We start from the raw sequence: 16,525 nt of genomic DNA, 5'->3' as shown, positions 1-16,525 counted from the left end.
TTCCCCCATCTTGACCCGTTCATGATCCCAAGCCCACCAACTATGGTATCGAGGCTCCAATTTTTTTCTTTTATTCTCCGTTATCTCAGTTGCATTAATTTGTCACTTACATGATTCCTTATTGATAATCTCGTTATATTTTTACTTTTAACATCCCTTTTTTCTTTATTTTTATTTTTATTTTATTTTTTAAAATAAGTTGTACCTATACATAGTGTCATTGAGAGGCTGTCCAAATTACTTCTCTAAAGCATATTCTGGCGCTATGAAACTTGTATCGGTTTGCTGGCTGAGCTGCCTTCTTTTGGACATGATCTTCTACATGAAAAACCTTCATGTTTGAGTAAATGGACTATATGAAGCGGGCTTTTGCCGAAGAGGAGAAATGAAGATGCAGGTCCTGGTTGTATCCATAAGGACATGGAATTATTTATTGTGATAAGATGTATTTCTTATGCAGTATGGATTGAATTTATGTGTGTTGGGATTGGTTTCTATTTGGGTAAATTCCTTTTATGCTTCGTCATTATGTAATTTCTTAGAATCTAATTATGTATCCGTGAGTTCTGAACACAATGATGTATGTGGACTGTCACTCCATCATGGCGAAACTGTCACTGAAAAGATTTGGATGACTTTGTTCATCTTCATTTGACAGACTATTATACGTCTTTTGTAAAGCCTTATTGGAGCCTATCAAAAAGAAAAACTGGTAATCTTCCAAGGTTTTAGTCAAAATCTCAAACATTCTCTGTTTTTTCTTCACTACTTAATCTGCAGGGGAGTGTGGAGTGATGTATGTGTATTATCATCATATTGGTTCACAGTGTACTATTTTTGTTCATGACTATAGGCCTGGCGAGTTTATTATTATTATTTTTTTCTCCTTATGTGGATATGACTGGGTAGTCCATTTTGCATCAGATGTTCCCAAGTTGGTTTATTGAGAAAGAGAAATATGGCTATATTACATGGTTGCATGTGTCTATGAATTTGATTTGTAACTTTAATATATCTTGGTAAGGTTGATATGAATGGTGTCCTATTGGCTGTTAAGTGGATTATGTAAGTGTTTAAATCCATTGAGCCTGGCTATATTGCATGCTTGCATGTGTCTATGAATTTGATTTGTAACTTTAATATTTCTTGTAAGGTTGAGGTGAATGGTGTCCTATTGGCTGTTAAATGGATTATGTTGAGTGTTTAATCCATTGAGCCTTGATATTGGTAGTAATATTGAGCTTGTTCCTTTGGTAATGTTCAAGAAAACTTTATTTGCATCTTAGAGCTTTGGAGCTTTTGCATATGTAGGCCTTGGAGATTACTGTTTGGCGTGATGGAAGGGAATATCAACAGACCTATTCTCGTGGAAAACCAGTGACGGACCTTACGTCTCACATGCTTCCTACTGAATTGAATTCTCGTCAAGGGACTTGTATAAGGTTTTGGCCTGATCGCGAAGGTCTGTTTTCTCAAATTTATTCACTTGGGGGCCAAAGTTTCTCATCTGGGCTTAGAATTCCTAGTTTTGCATTTTATATAGTTGGAATGAGTTGTGAAATGAGGAATCTCAGTTGACATGGCTAACTCTTCATACCTGTTGTGTATCAATGACATATCTTATACAGTATTCACAACAACAATTTCATTTGACTACAACACAATAGCTGGGCGGATTAGGGAGCTTGCTTTCCTGAATACTGATGTAAGGTTTTTCATAGGATGTTTAGCATTTCATTTCTTTCTATCATGGCTGTAATTATTTTCCAAAATCATTGAAATTGAACTTTTTGATTTTACCGCAAGATTTCAATTTTTTTTTTTCTTGAAGTATATGATCTTGGTGCAATAGATTAATCTTATTATGTGCTTTATGTGAAACTTTGTTCTTTCCCTTGGGAAGCTATTTTCCCTATCATTCATAAAAAAATTGTGGCTTTGTGTAAGGGAACCACTTTTACTTAGTCCTGTAACAAGTGTTCATGTAACCAGAAATATATCCCGTTGTACACTTCCTCTTGGCGATTACACAAAATGATGTTAGATACCAATGTGGGCATGATTCTTCTTGAGAAATTGAAAAAGTATGTGCTTACTTGGAGAAGCTAGTAGTTTCCATTTTCTGATATCCTAATTGTTGAGGGAGGAGAAATTTAAACACATCTGATCTTGTTAAGAGTTGAAATGCCTTAATTTGTACTAGTTAATTGTTTGATTCTTGTTATGACGGAGTTTTGGAGATGGTTGGAACCGGTTTTTTTTTTTTTTTTTTTTTTTTTTTTTGTTTTTTTTTTTTTTTTTTTTTTTGAGAAATGTTAACATTGTATTACTATGACAGTAATAGTTACAGACCACGTTGTGGTTTCCATTCCCACGGACACCTTCAAAAAGCTAACTCCTAATCTATTTGAAAAAAATGGGTAGAGGCCTGTCTTCCCACTGAATTACCCAAAAACACTTCACAAATATTGTTTGCCTTCGGTCTGGAGATGGTTGGAATTGCCAATTGTATTGTAGTTGACTGTTCTTTTCTTTTTATGAGTGCATGTTTTTGTAACATTCTTTCATTTATTTCAAAAGATATATCAATATCTATATGGTTACCCTCAACCATATTTGTGGGCGTTATCAGAATGAAAGTTCTTACTGTAGTGGTTTTTTTATGAATAGATGATAGAAAGTTTAGAAGGTTTCTTTGGAGAGTTATATACGCACTGTAGCCAGTTCAAATGGTTTGCATGATCAGTTGCTAGATCATGCACAACCAATACCTCTTTATCTCATTGCAATTGGAAGTTTTGATATTTTCTTTGATTTTTAGAAGGCTGTTTTTTTTTTTTTACCTTGGGAAGTATTAAAAGAAGGGTGTGGTTTCTATAAGGTTGCAACCTTAAACAATCCAATTAAGGTGCACCTCCAAATTTTATCATAGCATGTAAATTTGATGTAAAAAATTCTTAGGATTATTTAAAAATCTATTTTTATATCTAATTATAAAAATTTAAACTCCAAAAATGGTTAAAATCAAGTAGATCTATAAACATATGAAAATCTTGAAAAATGGACGGTTTAGATGATATGTTGCAAGATGCACTATTTTTGGGACAAAATCTCTTTTTTTTTTTCAGTACATCTCGATGTCGAGATGATCAATTATAGGGTTTTTCAAAATTAAAACAACCTTTTCCAATGGATTTTTGAGGTACATCTGTAGTTCTACATTTTAAGGTTGCAACCTTATATAAACTTTTTCTTTAAAAGAATTATCCGACTTTCCTTGAAGTAGATCATCCAAATTATTTTGGCAAGAGGCTCGCTATACTGGCTTTTTATGAAAACTCTTGCTAGGGGAAGGAAAGTGATTAATGCCCTACACTAGTAGAATGGCTGAATGTTAGTCAATGAGACCAACAGCTTATGACGTCATGCGGTCAAAACAATTCAGAAGTAAAGTGAGGGTGAAGTTATTGTAGAGATGTGATATTGTGATTGTGGTTATCTCAGCCAACGGTTGGATAAGGGGAAATTATAAGTTTTATGGGGAAGCATAGAAAGCTTGCCCGACATGACATTATTTACTTTTGATACATAGAGGTTATAATTTTATTTCGAAATTTAGTATCAGAGTTCATTTCTTCTTTCACCTAAGTCCAACTTCGAATTAGAAGTTTAAGCATACCATGGCAGGTCTTTTCTCAAATTGTTGTTGCCGAGTGTATGTGTTTACGTGTCTTTTTGTCTTTGGTATTGTTGTCTGTTATCATATAACTAGAGTGAAGGATCTGCATGTTCTTATATATCTGCGCAATCACATTTTAATCACACCAGCTAGGACTGATGATTTTTTTCTCCACCCGTTTCATTCTTCAGAGTTTTTATTCTACTGCTTATCTCTCTCTTCCTCCATGCATGTGAAGTTTAGACCTGCATCGTAATTTAGGTTTCACATGGTACCGGAGCAGTAAACTGTCCTCTTTGTTGTTGTAGATACCTTTTTCTAGAGCCGAAAAGTGTAGGAGATGAACGCAAACCTATAACTCATTAACTTGTGCTGATGTCATCATAATGACTAATGATATCATCTTACATCATATGTGGTCTTAGAACCTAAATTTTTTGATGGGTATTTTTCCACTTTTTGAGTTGATTCATTTGATATGCATATTAATGTATATATGGGATTTTCGACAGATAACAACCCTCAAAATAACATGGATTAATGTTAGAACCACTTGTGAACAGTACTTGTACCTTCAATACCCTTACACAATAGATATAGAGCTAAAAAAAAAGGGTATTGTAGTCTTTTGTTATGAATAGTTAAGAGAGGGAACTAATTCTTGGGCAAAAAGGCATCTCTCTCGGCATCACTTTTATTTCTCTCATCCGCTGATCTCTCTCTCATCCACCCATCTTCTCATTGCTGAGCTTGCATTTCCCACTGTGTCCCATTTCTCTATGCTAAGCAAGAAATCTCTTGTCATCTTTATATAGATCCATCCAATTGCTCACTCTCTTCATCTCGTTACTCATACTACTAAACTCTCTCTCTCTTTCTCTCTCTCTCTCTCTAAAAAGCTTCCTAGTTTGCTTATTTCCAGAAATGTTCAAGCACAATTAGGTGACAACATCACATTGAACAACATTTTGGGAAGCAAGAAGAGAAGTGATTCAAAATGCGGCACGCCTAGGTGGGCCTAGGTGCATCGCTCAAGCTGCAGCGGTCCTTTTGGGCTGGCGTCCAGGGACTGAGGAGTGAAAATCTTGCTCGTGGAGGGCCATTTTCATCCTTTGCCCCCTTTAAATAAAAGGGGGGGGGGGGGGGGGGGGGGGGGGGGGGTGGTTGTTTAGGTTGACCTATCCCTTTTGTTACCTTTAGTGAGTGAAACCGTTTTGACAAAAAAAAAAAAATACATTTGTGCATTTCTGTGAGATCGATTGGGTTTTTCAATACTAAAATCGATCCTAATATCATCCTTTTGGTTTGGATTTGATTTTGTGGATTTTTGAAGCTTATTAGGGGGTTTTTAGGAAGCATTTGAGATTGAGAAACATCTCAAAGATTGAAGATTGAGCTAAAAGGTTAGTTAAGAATATTCATATTTGAGATTTTATTATTACTTCAATGTCTTCTCCTTCATAGTTGGGATAAGGCTTAGATGATGATGATTATTTCAATATCTTCTTCGGGTGCTTCTAGAAGTGGTGATCCGGGTTGGAAGTATGATTATCCAAGTGACAAAATTTGTACAAGATGTAATTATTGCGAGAAAGATACTAATGGGGGTTATAAACCGATTCTAAGAATACCCTACCGGTATTAAGGGGGTTGTTGCCCTGTTTAAACATATTCATGAAGTTATCAAGGATGTGATTCAACAATATTTGAGTTCGGTAAGACACAAAAAGGAATAAAAGGAGCCTTGTCGTTTGGATAAGTCTTCTCCTGGTTCTTCTTAAAGTGGTGATCCATGTCGGAAGTATGATTATAACCCAAATCTAAATGTTCAAAATTGTATAAGGTGTAGCTTTTGTGAAAAAGATACCAATGAGAGTATTAATCGGTTCAAGAAACATCTTGCTGGTATTAAAGAGAATATTGTTTTTTATAGTGAAGCTGTTAGGGATGAGATTAGAGAACATATGAATTTGGTAAAACCAAAAAAGGTCGAAAAGTAGTCTTGTTATATGGACATTTCTTCTCCAGGTTTTTCAAAAAGTGGTGATCTGGGTTGCGGGTATGGTTATAACCTGAATCTGAATTACAAAAATGGTATAAGGTGTAATTAATGTGCAAATGATACTAATGGGGGTATTTACTAGTTCACGAAACACTTTACTGGTATTAGGGAGGATTTGCCCCTTGTAAATCCTGAGGCTACCAGGGAGGTGATTAAACAATATTTGAGTTCAATATCATGCAAAAAGTAAGAAAAGGGTGAAGAGGCATTAGGTAGAGCAGCCAACACAACTAGGACTGTAGACCATCTGCATAGAGCAAGAGGCGAATAAAAGAAGACAAGGAAGAGGCAGATTCCAATGAAACGGAGGAGGACGATAGTTATGTTGAAGGGGGAGATGACTTTGATGATGATGGACTCTATTCAGATGCATATGATGAGGCTTACCCTAGCTTTTCTGATGATGATGACCGAAGACTCTTGACTCTTGTGTCTTTAGAGTGTATATATTTTTTTTCTTATTTTCTAGTTTCTACTTATGTGTATTCCTGTATCACTATATCATTGTATGAAACTCTGGATTATGGAGTGGTATGGACTATGGAGCATGGAGTATGGTTTATGGAGTATGGATTATAGATTGTGTTTGTATTACTAATTTACTATTATATCTTATTTTGGTTGTGCTAGTAGTCTATTACTAATTTGCAATTGTTTGGAACTTTGGTTTATGGGATTTTTAAATTTGTAATATTTTATGATGTATTACTTATATTTCCCTCCTCCTCTTCTTCAACCTAGTCTGTCCAGATTTTTTAGCACCGGCTTAAGCACTGCGCCGCCAGGTCCACCATGACCGCATAGGCGTCACCCGTCGTTTTTTAAACCACTGAAGAGGAGCATCTGTTTATGGTGTGTCAAAAGGGCCCCATCCTATCCCAATCCAAGGAAGCTCTATGGCAACTTTTGCATTTGATAAAACCACGTGCTGCCTCCATGTGTATTGTGGCTGGGCTATATACTTGCTCATTGAGATTGTTGAGCAATGCGTTAGATGCATAGGAAGTTGGAGAGAGAGAGAGAGAGAGAGAGAGAGAGAGAGAGAGAGAGAGAGAGAGAGAGAGACCAACTCAGCAATGAGAAGATTTACAATGATATCTGTGTGAGAAAGTGAGAGAGATGGGGTGGCTCAACAATGAAAAAGTGGGTCATTCACTTTTCTCTCTTTCTTCTAGAGAGCGAAAGTGGGGGGAGTTGTAGTGAGAGAAGAAGGATTCTATGGCTTAAAAGGGCATCATTGATGTGAAGCAAAGTAGGATGGAGAATGGAGGGAACTTGAAGGGATCGAAGAAGGAGATAAAGCATACGAGCATGGCTCATGACCCGTCTTCTTCTTCTCTGATAAATTAATCAGACCTCATTCTGGTTCAAAATGTTCAGTTTAGTGTTTTGAGAAGGGTTTTGGTGAATTTGCACGAGGTGATCCTCGGGACCAAGCTCGCCATTCTCTTCGTTACAGTCCCCATCGACTTTGTTGTTGATTACTGCCATTTCGGCATTGTGAATGATGTAAACTCCAATGGAGAAAAGCTTTTCTCTCTCTACTTTTCGGCCCGTCAAAATAGAAACTACTTTTGCTTTTTATTTTCTCCCTCTCTTTCTCCCACTCTCTCTCTATCTATCTATCTTAAAGGCTCTTCTCAAATTTGGCTGACTAGTTCAAACGTTTTCTCTGGAAAATCTATTTTCTACATTGTCTTTTTATTTGCCACTATAACCTCGCAGCTTTTCATCTTGGGAGGGAAGAGATGTGGCCACAAGGGTACTGCCTCAGAATGTGGGTAACTTTTTTGGTTTTTCCCCTCGTGTCAAAAGACTATACAAGGGTTTTGAAGGTAAAAAGAACATTTCAAGTGGTTTTAACATTAACCTATGTTATTTTGAGGGTTGTTTACTGTGTATATATATATATATCTATATTAGTGTTTCAAAAAGTGCTATGCGGCACCTAGGCAGTCAGGGGGTCTAGGCCACCTAGCGCCTAGGCCGGCGCCCAGAACCTGGGTGGCCCAATAGAGTTGTTTTTTTTAGGTTTTTTCTCTCTAAAATAGCCTTTAATGGGTTTTTGGTTTCAAATGAACCTAAAACCCACAATTTTACCCCTTTAGTATTAAAAAAATGACCCAAAAATACCCTCAAGGAGCGCATTTCCTCCCTTGGGCCGCCACCTAGGCGGGTTTAGGCAGGGCGCCTAGGCATTGGGCAGTCCGCTTTTTGAAACAGTGATATATATGTATATATATGTGGGAAATTTGCATTAAAATATATGTAACTACTCCATATTACTTAAACATAAACCTATTGTCTAGTATTACATACCAGTATAGCCATATGAATACGTGGCCAAAGAGTGATATAAAAGGCAGAATACATGGAAATTAGTACAATGAAAAGACTGGAGAGAGAACTTTTGAGAGACCTTAAGATGGAGGGAGAAAGGAGGGGTGAGAACAGGAAAAAAAGATATTTACATGAGAGAGAGAGAGAGAGAGAGAGAGAGGACGAAAGTTGAGGTGGACGAAAGAGAGTGTGTGGCATGAGACACAATAAAGTGGGGTTTTTAAAGAAGATATGAAGATTTTTTTTTTTCTTTTTCTTCGGGGTGGGGTGTGGGGCGAGCAGAGTGAAGAGGGAGAAGCTGAGGAAGGGGACATAGACGGGAGAGATTGCGGATAGACTCATGTTGGCAGGGATTGCAGGGAGGGGAAGCCGTTAGGTTCTCATCTTGCATTATGAGATGGTGGTAATGGAGGTTCTTGTGAATTTCCAGTTTCCTTTAGTGAGTTCTGGCCTCCACTTCGCTCCGTTTGATATTTCAGCCATCTCTATTTGAAGCTCAAGTTTAAGTGAATTGCGCATATTTTACCTTGTTAAATAGCCTGTTTTGATAGGCATAATGTTTCATGTATGGCAAGGCATTGGTCCTTAGAGGTGGGAAAGAAAAATTGGTATAAGATCTTCCTTGTTTAACTCTTTTGGTTTTTTCACAGAATCGCTAATTGCCATAGACAAGACAACTCTATCTCCACTGTTAAAGTTGGAAATAGGATTTTGGATTAAACTCCCGATGTAGAATCAGCCCTCCTTTCCTTTTTCCAAAATCTTTACTCTGCCCCATCGGTTCCCAGACCTAGAATGGGTGACTTACGGTTCCTAACTGCTCTCGTTCATTGGGCCCAGTGGCTGGAATGTCCCTTCTCTGAAACTAGAGATCATGGGAGCTATCGAGGACTTGGCAAAGACAAAGATCCAGGCCTGGATGGATTATTAGTAGCTCCTTTTAAGATTTTATGGGAAACTTTCACGGCTGACTTCCTGAGCTTCTTCGAAGAATTCTTTCATTGGAGTATCCTCCACAAAGCTATCAATGCCACCCTCATTGCTCTTGTCCCCAAAATGGAAGGGCAGAGGAGTTGAACGACTTCCGACCAATCAGCTTGGTCAACTCCACTTACAAGATACTATCCAAAGTTTTGACGTTTAGGCTGAAAGAGGTCCTCCCCTTCATGATTTCTATTAAAGATAGGTAGATCCTAGATAGGGTCTTGGTGACACAGGAATGCTTGCACTCTAGGCACCTCTTAAAAAAACTGGGTCTGATCTTCAAGATTGATTGGGAAAAGACGTATGATGACATCGATTGGTCGATCTTGGACGAAACTCTGTCAAGAATGGGGCTTGGGGTTCGATGGAGACAGTGAATGAGGGGTTGCTACTCCAACCCCTTCTTCGCCGTCCTCATTAATGGTTCACCGAAGGGCTACTTCCCTTCCTCTAGGGGTCTTTGCCATGGGGATCCCCTTTCGCCCTTCCTCTTTGCTATCTCAGCGGAGGTGTTCAACCAATCTATATCTTGTTTATACCAGTCGGATATTCTCTCCGGTTTCCATAGTAGTTCTCGAGGCCCCATCGTCTCCCACCTTCAGTATGCCAATGACACACTCGTCTTTATAGATGTTGACCCAGAGGAAATAGAGAACCTACGCCTCTTTCTCAAGTGCTTCGAGTATGCCACGGGCCTCAAAGTGAACATAGAGAAATCCAAGATGATTGGGGTCGCCCTCACTACCTCTGAGACTAGAGGTCTTATTCCAGACTGGGAGTGCAAAGTGGAGGATCTCCCCTACAAGCAACCATGGTCTACGTCTGAGCCTAAACCTAAAAAGAGTAAGTGGGCTCACATTATTGACAAAGTACACTGATGCCAAGTAGGGTGGAAAGGTAGATTCTTGTCCTTCGTAGGAAGGACCACACTCATCAAAGCAACCCTGGCTAATTCCTCAGTCTACCTTATGTCCCTATTCCACATGCCCATGTCGGTAGCAAGGTGTCTTGATCAGTTAATGAGGAACTTTCTTTGGTCAGGGGAAGCCAAATCCAAAAAATTCCACCTCATTTCCTGGGACAAAGTCTGCCCACTGAAGCATCTTGGGGGACTTGCGATTCTGATTTTGAGGACACAGAACACAACTCTACTTGGGAAGTGGTGGTGGCGACTCGCATTCCAGAACAACTCGCTCTGGTCCCAGGGCATCCGCTGCAAATACAAAATCCCGATTGAGTCCTGGCTCCCTGAAGGGAGATCATTAAGCAAGGCCTCAAGAGCTTGAAAGTCCTTCCTGTCCTCTCTCTCACTCTTCCAGCAAAACATACGTTTTCACCCTAGGGGCGGCGCAAGAATTCGTTTCTGGTTAGATATTTGGGTGGGCCACATGCTGTTAAGATTCCTATTCCCTTCACTCTTTTCTCTTGCCACCAACAAATTCTCCACTATGGCTGACATATGTCTATCTCCAGAAATCGTAGAGTCTGGAGTCCTTCATTCAGACGCCCCCTTTCCGAGGCTGAAACCGTGAACTTTACTGCCCTGTCAGCCATTTTACATTCTACTTTCCTCGCCCTCTCTGGCTTGGACAGCTGGGTGTGGACCCCCTCCCCATCGGGCTCCTTCTCGATAGCTTCCTTCTACAAAAAACTCTAGCAACCTCCCACCTTCCCCCATGCACCGACATGGTTGTATCTAAGGTATGGTCCTCAATAGCACCACCTAAAGTACAAGCTTTAATTGGATAGCGTGCTCAAAAAAAGCCCTTACTGTAGACCAACTACAAAGGAGGGGTATGCCCATTTCCAATCGTTGTGCTATATGCCTCTGTGAGGAAGATTCCAACTCTCATCTCTTTATCCATTGTAACCTTGCCCTCAACCTTTGGAGTCAAATCCTTCGGCTTTTCGACCTCACCTGGGTTACTCCTGCCTCCCTACCGGCCCTTCTTGATTCCTCCTTGGATTCCCCATGGCCGAAGGCGGGCAGGCACTTATGGAAGGCTTCCATAGCGGCTACGTTTTGGGTCATTGGGATCGAAAGAAATTCAAGGATTTTTCATGGTGTCAAGTTTGAAGCTTCGGCCCTATTCCACAAGACCACCTCTTAGATCATCTTCTTGGCATTCAACCACAAGGCCTTCACTGGCATTTCGGCTGCATCTTTCCTACAATATTGGGAAGAAGTTCTCCACTTCCACTCTCCTCGGGTCTCACAAGCCAACAGCTGGTCTCCTCCTTTGGCTGGCCTCACCAAACTTAATTTCCATGGATGTTCCCTAGGAAACCCAGCACCAGTAGGAGCAGGTTAGAGATCACCATGGCAACATTCGTGCCTCTTTTTCCAAGTATATTGGCCTTGCAGACTCTCAGTTCGTTGAGTCTACGGCTTTCCTCCTGGGCCTCAAAATATTCGATCCCACATGGGGATTACGACTGATTGTTGAGGGAGATGCCAAAAACATTATCTCTTGCGCTGCTGGAAATGCTCCTCCTTTCTGGTACCTTGCCCCGATTTATGATGAAAGTATGCACATTGCAAGGATATAGCTGTCTCATGGAAGCATATCTAGAGGATGTCAAACGCCTTGTCAGACCAACTGGCTAAGGAGGGTGCAAGGGTTTAAGGTGCAGATCCATAAAAGGTTCTAGTTTTTGCTTGGCACTTCTTTGGGTCTTGGTCCCATTTTTTGCTTTGGACCACTACTTACGCAATTTACTTACTTTTGTACATCCTTTGTAATTGGGCAAAACTAATAAGCCCCACCCATTTTTTGTACAGGGTTCCCCTTGTTTGATAGCCTATTTTTTGCAGAGAGGCGTGGGCCCTCTCGATGGAATACTGTAATCTTCCCTTTGTACTTAATACAGCAGCCAACTTCATTAAAAAAAAAAAAAAAAGCTCTTTTGGATCTTTATTGGTGGTCTATGATTCAGTATTAAGAAGCCAAGCAGTTGGCTTATTCCCCTTGATAAACAAAGAGGAGGCCATCGCTTTAGTGAACAATTTCTGCTACTGCTCAAGCTGAAATAGCAGTTATTTTTCTCTCATAGATTGATACAACAAGAACTCAACATTAATCATCTTTTACATCAAATTAGCCGCAAAAATAGCCTTCAAATGGTTCCAATGCTTGCCGCCTAAAATCTCTCATGTTCATCGGTTTCAAACTGGAGAGAGAAGATAGGTCTAACAGACCCTCTCTCTCGCTCTAACTAGGCCCATATCGCCCTCTCTCTGCTTCACTCTCCCTCTGCTTCACTCCCTCTCTCTCTATACTCTCTCTCCTCTCCTTATTCTCTATAGCTTTCCATGCACTTGGTCATCTCTGCGTATTCATCTCTTTCTCTCTCCACGTATTGGTATGGATCAATCGTTACATAATACATAATAGATGTATATTTATGTATAATAGAACACTTCAATATACCTTATTGTAAAAATCCTTATGTATATATATTTGAGTTTGAGTGTGAGTGTGAGTGTGTGTGTGTGTGGGGCGCAATTTTGGTAAGGTTGTAGCCTTATTTGTTGATGTAGGCTTGTAGTCATCTGTGTTGGATTTGTGTGGCCTTTCGAGTGGGCGCTTAGGACAGTATGGGGAACCCATGTAGCTCACCAGGCCTAGTCGGTCTGGGGCTCGTAAGTTGTGTCTTTGAGTCACAAAACCTTGACCGTGGTCTTGGTTCATGGGCTAGCAGGGTACCACAAGGGTTGAGGGTAATCCTTGAGTCAAGGTTTGTTTTAGCCTTGCTGGATCAACATTAGAGGCTAATCTTAGTGCAGGATTTTGGTCGTGGTCGATATCGTGAAAGAGAATATCTTGACAAAGTTGGAAAAGAGGATATCCTGTGTGGGTAGGTGGCTTATTAGGGCTTCTGATAGCCCTAAGCAATTCAAAATCTTAAAATAAGAAAGATGATTTTTGGTGTTTGTTTGGAATTATATCTTCTTTTGGATAGTGAATAGGTTTGGATAAATTGTTATAGAAACTTTTGTTTGGGGATAGGTTGGTGGGCCAAAGCACATGTGAGGCCCAAGTGGCTAATGGGCTTCACATGGCTTCAAGTGGGGACTATGCGTGGGCCCCAACTCACCCACATGTTGATGAGACCAGCATGACATCATTAGCATGATGTTATCACCATGAGGTCATCCTTAAAGGGCTCTTTGGTTGTGTAGATGAGTGTGATATGTGTAGTGTGTGTAAAGGCTTCTAGAAACTGTACAGGATTTGAAATATGACTTCAAACCCTAGGGCCAAGTGTAAATGGATCCATGAAGGGACACATGGCACAAGATTATTGCACCTCATTGATAGACACTTATCGCATTCTCATTCACCCAATGTGGAAGCCCATGTGCAAGTTAGTTTATTAAGAGAGACATATAATCTCTATACATCTCTCCTTTCATGTGAAAAGAGAGGGAAAGTATTGATCTAAGGGGCATGTCCCTAATGGGGACTCACCCTCTGTCCTATTTAAACTAAAATCAACAAGGGAAACCTAGTCATTTTGAAATTTAAATTTTGGTTAAATGATATATTAGTGAAAATTTGAATTCAAATTGGAGGGAAATTTGAGTTTGAATTGGGAAATGGGATAATAAACACAAAAATAAACACATTTGAACTATAATAATGAAATGAGGATCCTATTTAAACTATAATAATGAAATCAAAATCACATTTTAAAAATATATAACATAATATTTGTATCTTTTGTAAGCAATTTCCCTATGTGTACTACGAGTGTCTATGAATTGACCTTACTTCTGATACTGTGTCTGAGGCTGTGTTTGAGGCTTGATAATCCAGACATTGATTTCAAATCTAAGGAACCTTTCTTCAAGTCTTAGAGACCTCTAATCTTGGCTGCTTGATGAGGTTCTCAGTTGTCAAGGCGCAAGATGCCATTGATGTAAGAATCTTGATTCCAAAGGGATTGAAACTCGACGACATAGAGTTAAAAATCCCTATTGCTAATTGGGTCGAAACCCGATTGCAGACTAATGTGAATCGCGATTCCAAATACGTCATAAACTCGATTCCAATGTGTCGGAATCTCAATTCCATATATGAAGGAATCTCGATTCCATATGGGTTGATTCCAAATAGGTTAAGAACTAAATTCCAAAGAGGTTGGAAGCTCAGTTCCACATATGTAGGCGATTCCATTTAGATCGAATCTCGATTCATTTAAAGGAAGAATCTCATTTCCCGCAATTCCCCTTGTGTGGATGTCGATTTTGAAAACATGATTCTTTTAACGAGCTGGGATTCTACATTTTTTATTCCTAAAACGATTTGGAATCTCAGGAATTTCCAACAACTATGATATGAGCTGCTAGATATTATTCATTCATGGCAATGCTGCAATAATTTATTTGTATTGGCTTGTTCCTCTCATTTATTTCTAGTGGTGTTTAGTAGTAAATTGATTTTATAATAAAAAAAGTTGCAAATTGTGATATTCTATAGCAGCTAACAATTTTTTTTGTCCGTGTTGCAGCTAGCAATTACCCTAACGAAGATGGATATGGATTCCCAGAAGGCACAATACAATGAGTATTGTTACGCAGGTGGATTAGTTGAATACGTAAAATGGTTAAATACTGATAAGGTATGGCCGATGATGAAATTTGATGCTTTGTATTAAATCAAAGTTTTTTATTTGCCGTTGCTTATGATTATTTTAGAGCACTTCTTTCTATGGGCGTATTCTTTTTAAATTGACCTTTTATGTTTGCAACACGTCAAACTGTGGTTGTAGAGGGTTGCAAGCTGCTCAAATATTTATTTTAAGTCTGAAATAGTTTTTATGTGGCTGTGGCTTGTGCTTGTAGTATGCATGAATCTTAATTGGAACGTCTACCATCTATCAAATTCATTTTTCTATTGCATTATCTGAAACATGTGGATGTTTCTTTCGTTTCTTGTTATTTTTCTTCTTAGTTGATGGAGATCAGAGCACATGTAGCCACGAGTATCTTCTATGGGAGCAACAAATTCCTCCTAATTTTCGATCATATTTGGAGGATGAAACCCTAGGAGGGGCTTCTAAGAAGAACAAGAAGAGCAAAAATAGTTTTGGTGTTTTTTTAGTTTTTAGGGCTATTTAGATTTATTTATTTCATTGCTGGACCAGTTTGGGACTTGTTAGATGTTTTAATTAAAGTTAGGGAGTTTAGTTTCAAGTTATATTTAAGTTAAGACCTTTTGTTCAAAAGTTAAATTGTATGAACAAATATTGTCCAAAACAATTATTTTTCAATATAAATAAGGGCATTGGTGGGCTGGAGGGTCATTCATGTATTCCTCTTTAAGAAAAGAAAAACTTTGTCTTGTAAAAGAAGCCTAGGGCTTGAGCCCTAAGTGGGAGAAAACCTTAGGGTTTCTCCAAAATTATGTGCTTCTTGCTGATTTTTCCATGTTTCTTCAAGTTCTCCTACATCATTAGTGGGCCCTCTTTTATTGGTTTTCACTTACAAGATGGGGTATTCACGAAACTATTCGGAATCCACTGACCCAATGTGAAATGTCTCTCTTTTAAGCTCTTGTCTCCTAAATTGCCTTGCGGCAACATGTGATCTCTAGCCCTAGTCTTTCACCCATGTGAAGCTCTTTTGGAAACCATTTGGAATGGGTAGAGATTGGATGCAATTTAGGGATAGGAAGTGGGGATTGCGAAAGGCTCGAAGATCCCTATGGTAAGGAGCGCCTCCCATACGATACATATTCTACGGATCTCTAACCAAAGCTTTTGGGGATCTTGATCCCAAGCATTTGAGGATCCTGATTCCAACCTTTTGGGATTGCGCAATAATTAAATTACACTGTTTAATTGTACAATCTCCACTAACAAGTAGAATAAAGCAGTGTGATCTTAAAAACCCAAAGGGCACTCACAGTGGACCATCTCCAAAAGAGAGGGATCTCGATTCCCAATAGATGTGCTTTGTGCCAATGTGAGGAGGAATCCCCCCACCTTTTTATTCTATGCAACTTTACCCACGAACTTGGAGCCAATTGTTGCAACTCTTTGGTATCCAATGGGTCACACCCCTTACGGTCAAGGCCTTGATTTAATACGATTGTGAGTTACATTGGCCGACGGCTAGAAGAACCTTATGGAAGGCTACCATAGCTGCTACCATATGGATAATTTGGGTGGAACGAAATACCATAATTTTTCAAGGACTTAAAACTCCACATATCAACACTCTTCCACAAGGTAACTTGTTTGGTCACCTTTTGGGCCTCTAATCATAAGGTATTCTCGGGCATATTAGGGAACATTTTCCTCGAGCAATGGAAAAATATTCTTTACCACCAACCGTGACAGGCTTCAAGACCTAACAACTGGCTACCACCAACAGAATGCAGCATCAAGCTGAATTTTGATGGTTGTTCCCTTGGGAATCCTGGTTCGGAAGGTGCTGGGGGTGTCTTTAGAGA

The 16,525-nt window shown here is 39.3% G+C and overlaps 1 protein-coding gene across 3 annotated transcripts in view; it reads left to right on the top strand.

Annotated features, from left to right (window-relative positions):
* Positions 1–16,525, top strand: part of LOC18440484 (DNA gyrase subunit B, chloroplastic/mitochondrial) — an 84,565-nt gene that overhangs the window by 29,355 nt on the left and 38,685 nt on the right. For all 3 annotated transcript variants that reach the window (XM_006850625.4, XM_020671058.2, XM_088874372.1), the window contains exons 7-9: positions 1,312–1,462; positions 1,629–1,705; positions 14,580–14,690. In XM_006850625.4, coding sequence (XP_006850688.2) covers positions 1,312–1,462; positions 1,629–1,705; positions 14,580–14,690 — 339 coding nt within the window. The remainder of the gene's footprint in view (positions 1–1,311; positions 1,463–1,628; positions 1,706–14,579; positions 14,691–16,525) is intronic.

Source organism: Amborella trichopoda, chromosome 8 (genome assembly GCF_054954075.1).
Source record: "Amborella trichopoda isolate Santa Cruz 75 chromosome 8, AtrichopodaSantaCruz75HAP2 v2.0, whole genome shotgun sequence".
In the NCBI taxonomy this organism is placed as follows: Eukaryota; Viridiplantae; Streptophyta; class Magnoliopsida; order Amborellales; family Amborellaceae; genus Amborella; species Amborella trichopoda.
The sequence above is the reverse complement of the archived record's forward strand: the minus strand, read 5'-3'. Positions and strand labels throughout refer to the sequence as shown.